General features: G+C 46.1%; 1 protein-coding gene across 1 annotated transcript in view; it reads left to right on the top strand.

The window, feature by feature from the left end:
• LOC130576257 (uncharacterized) overlaps window positions 1-3485 on the top strand; it is a 4454-nt gene extending 969 nt beyond the window's left edge. The window contains exon 2 of the mRNA XM_057370776.1: window positions 1-3485. Coding sequence (XP_057226759.1) covers window positions 1-380 — 380 coding nt within the window. The 3' untranslated portion in view covers window positions 381-3485.
• The last annotated feature ends 258 nt before the right edge of the window (window positions 3486-3743 follow it).

Raw genomic sequence — 3743 nt, 5'->3', positions numbered from 1 at the left:
CTGCCGCCCTCGCCCCGCCGTCCCCCGCCCCCGCCGGGCCCCGCTCCTCGGGCGGCGGCTACGAGAGCTGCCAGAGCTGCAAGCGGGCGGCGCTGAGCGCCGGCTGCGTGTGCGTCGTCGTCTCCTTCCTCTCCATGGTGGTGCTGCTCTTCACCGGCCTCATCTTCGTCAACCAGTACGGCGGGGACGCCGCGCCCGGCGCCGCGGCATCGCCCTCGCCGGTGGGGCCCATCTGCCTGTCGGTCGCCAGCATCCTCGCCCTCTTCTCSGTCGTCGTCACATGGCTCATCTGCTGGCTCAAGTACCGGCCCGAGGCGGCGAGCGGCGGGGCCACGGCCAACGGCTCAGCGCGGGGCCGGGCCCGCAGGAGCGACACGTAGCCCCGGCGGAGSGGAGCGGAGCCGAGCGGGCTGGGCRGGCCCGGCGCTGCGGGACAGGAGCCCCGGCTCGGGGACAGCGCACGGGCGGACCGGGGTGACAGGTGCCAGCCCCGCCGCGGCCACCACGCCCGGCCCCGCGGCACTGGCACAGCCCCAGGCGCTGGGGAKGGCCCGGAGAGGGGTCACGGAGGGTCCGGCCGCTCGGAAGGGAGGGCAGGGCGCGCCTTCCCAGCAGAGATGGCTGGAACGGCCTCCCTGGGGAGCTGGAGCTTGGGCTGTGCGCGGTCCCCGCCTCTGCGGGAGCGCATCCCGGTGCTGAGCTCCTGATGCAGAAGGACACAATCGCGATTAAAGAAAACTGGCTTACTGTTGCCCCCACCTGGAAGATAATTGGAGAGGTTCACTGTGGTTAGGAGCAGAACAGGAACGCGATGTTAAATGCGCTTTGTGTTTGCCCTTTTATGAAGTTAACAAGTTAACGTGTAGAAGAAGTTGTAACAGAAGTGTGTTATCTTAAAAGACTGAGCCAAAGTTTCCTACAGTGTATTGAGTATGGTTTCGTTATKATTTTATAAGAAGGCCATTGAGCCCTCTGATGGTTGCTTAAAATAAGCTGTATTATTTAATTCTTTTAAATTCTAATTTAATGTGGGAGACTGAAACACTATAYTGAACATTTAAAACAATTTATGGAAGATTATTTAATTAATGGAGCTCTAAAAGAGCACTAAAAGACTCCTGTCGTAGGGATTAATACTTCACTGGCCACTGATTTCAATTTTTATGCGATGAGAGGAGCCCACATTAAAGTATGGACTTTCAGCATCACTGTAAAAGTGGAATGCAGTAGTGTGATTTGTGATTGAACATTCAGTCGAGGTAGCTGTAGTAAGACGATGGTTTTCCCCCTTGGTAAGTCTATCTTCTCTGTTGGGAGGTTCTGTAAAGGACAGCGGAAAAGGGTTTTGTTCTGTGAGTTTGGAGCATCAAAGGTGTCTTTGAAATGTGACAAGATGCTCATGATATGAAATGGAAAAACATTGCCATACAGCTGGTTTTGTAGTATATTAAGGAGAGCACTCTATATAGATACTGTTCTATGTTGCAGGATAATTCATTTGGTGCCTGAATTTTTTAAACTTAATTAGTTGTTATAATCTATTCTATCGGGAATAAGATAATGCTGCTTATTCCGTGTTTCTACACAGTACTGTAATGGAATGAGGTAATTATTTTCGTGCTTAACAATTCAAGAATTTTAAAAGTGATCTTTTAGTATGTGTATTTTGCAAGCTGTCTGCATGATATTCTGACAARTATCCTCTTAATAGACCTTTACTTGACCACTTCTGTTTATCACAAGTGCAAAGGAACTTTGTAGAAATGTAAAGGCAGCAGGTGAAGATGTGTGATGTGTTTTATGACTGCACAAGTGATGTGTGCTGTGCAATGTCTTGATTATCACAAATCTGTGAAAAAACAACCCCCTGATTCCCAAGAAACCCCACAAACCAAGCCGTGTTTGTACAGACTCTGATGATGGACGCAGTTTGTGGAAACGGCAGATGATTTTTGTGTCACTGATGTCTATTGAAAAAGATCCGCACCAGCCTTTTAAAGTTGTATATCATAATATAAAGGCCCTGAGGAGATAAATTACTGGGATCAACTGTGGCTCTGACCGAGATTTGTGTATTTAGACCAGTGTTTTCCACCTTGGAGTTGCTCGTTAGCTGTCTAAAAGGTTATGCCTCCTAAAATCAGGCCTGACCGTTAGCCCCTGTTGACTTCAGCAGTAGTTGTAGATGTTCTGCACCAAAGAAAATCACGAGACTTTTATTTAAGCATCTAAATGAGAATTTAGATGCTTGACTTCAGGTACAAATGTTTGAAAATTTGGGCCTTAACCTCTTTGTTGTTCAGTTAATGCATCTGTAAAGTTTGATAATTGCATTGACCTACCTCACAGGCAAGATGTGAGGCTTTATTTATTAATGTTTTTAAGCAATTGGAGATTCCTGAAGAGGAGGTGCTATAGAAGTGAAAGTATTATTATAAATGATACTGTAGTAGGAATAAATATATGTAAATTAATGGACATAAACAGCAGCAATGTTTTCTAAGAAAAATAAAWATATAAAATATGTACATGTGTACATCATATGCACCAATACATGATTTACCTGTTTGTGCTTCTCCTGCAAATGCAGTGGGTGTATCTGCATTTCTGTTCARCCAGGTAAGCTCCAGTACCTTGCAGTTCAGGTGAGCCCAGCCAGCGGTCACCGCTCCAACTCCATCTCTCACAGACATCCCCAGGTAGCTCTGAGTGCTCCTGGAGCTCAGCTGGAGCTCCCTGCATAGCTTTTTCTCTTTTCTTAGCTTTAGTCCTGCAGGCTTTGGCTGCAGGGAGCTGCTCAGGTGTCCCAGGGCACGGCAGCGAGCTCCCTCCCATCTGGGAATGTGTGCAGGAGCTGCTGTCCCACRGCAGCTGTTACAGAGCTGAAATACTGATTACAGGAAGAAATGTRTACTCCACCTTTACTTTCCACATCATAGTTTTATTCTTGCCTTTTCTCTGTAAACAGTATTTGCCATTTTGACCAAACCAATGGGATCCATGGACTACTAAAAGAGCTGCGAAAGGTAAGTAAGAAAAGCAAATCGATCATCAGAAGCCTAAATCTGTTGYGTGAGGGTCAACTTTGAAAGCATTTAGAGGTTGGCACATTACAGAAGGTTGAAGATCACAGGCCTAAACAGGATTTTCAGGCTTATTCACATTGAATGATCATATTACATATCAGGTTCCTACTCATATATTTGGAAATATATCAGAGCCAAATTAAAATGGACAGTCTGATCTTATGCCAAATCCTTCTCTCTGCTTACACAAATTTTGGGAAACTCCACTGGTTTCAGGAGTGTTAGTCTGGATCCACATCACAGTACCAGTCAGAAAAAATCATGCATTGTATACATCTCTGGCTACTGTCAAATCCCAGTATTATATTTGTATTTTGGTTTCCTTTGAGTGTACAGATTGCTTGTCCAAAGCCAAACTTTGCTCCAGTTTCAGTAAAAAAAAGTTAAGTAAAAATACAAAAAGAGAAAATCTGTGTGGCTGGTGGTGTTTTATTATTGTAACTGTTTCAGACACGACACTTGTKTGTTCTGGTTGTTTAAAAACACAGAGATATGCAGCACAAGGGGTGTGCATCAGTCACACAATCCGCACATCTTGCAGAACAAACGTTGCTTTGGGGCACTCTGTGGGAAAGCAGGGAAGACAGGGTAATCCACAACACCGTGGGGGAAATCATGGGAAATACAAGCTGCTGGCTCGTTTTTTTTTTTTTTTTT

Source organism: Malurus melanocephalus, unplaced genomic scaffold (assembly GCF_030028575.1).
Source record: "Malurus melanocephalus ecotype Western Australia unplaced genomic scaffold, MMel_1.1 scaffold_132, whole genome shotgun sequence".
Classification (NCBI taxonomy): domain Eukaryota; kingdom Metazoa; phylum Chordata; class Aves; order Passeriformes; family Maluridae; genus Malurus; species Malurus melanocephalus.
Note: the sequence above shows the minus strand (reverse complement) of the source record. Positions and strands in the feature narration are given on the sequence as shown.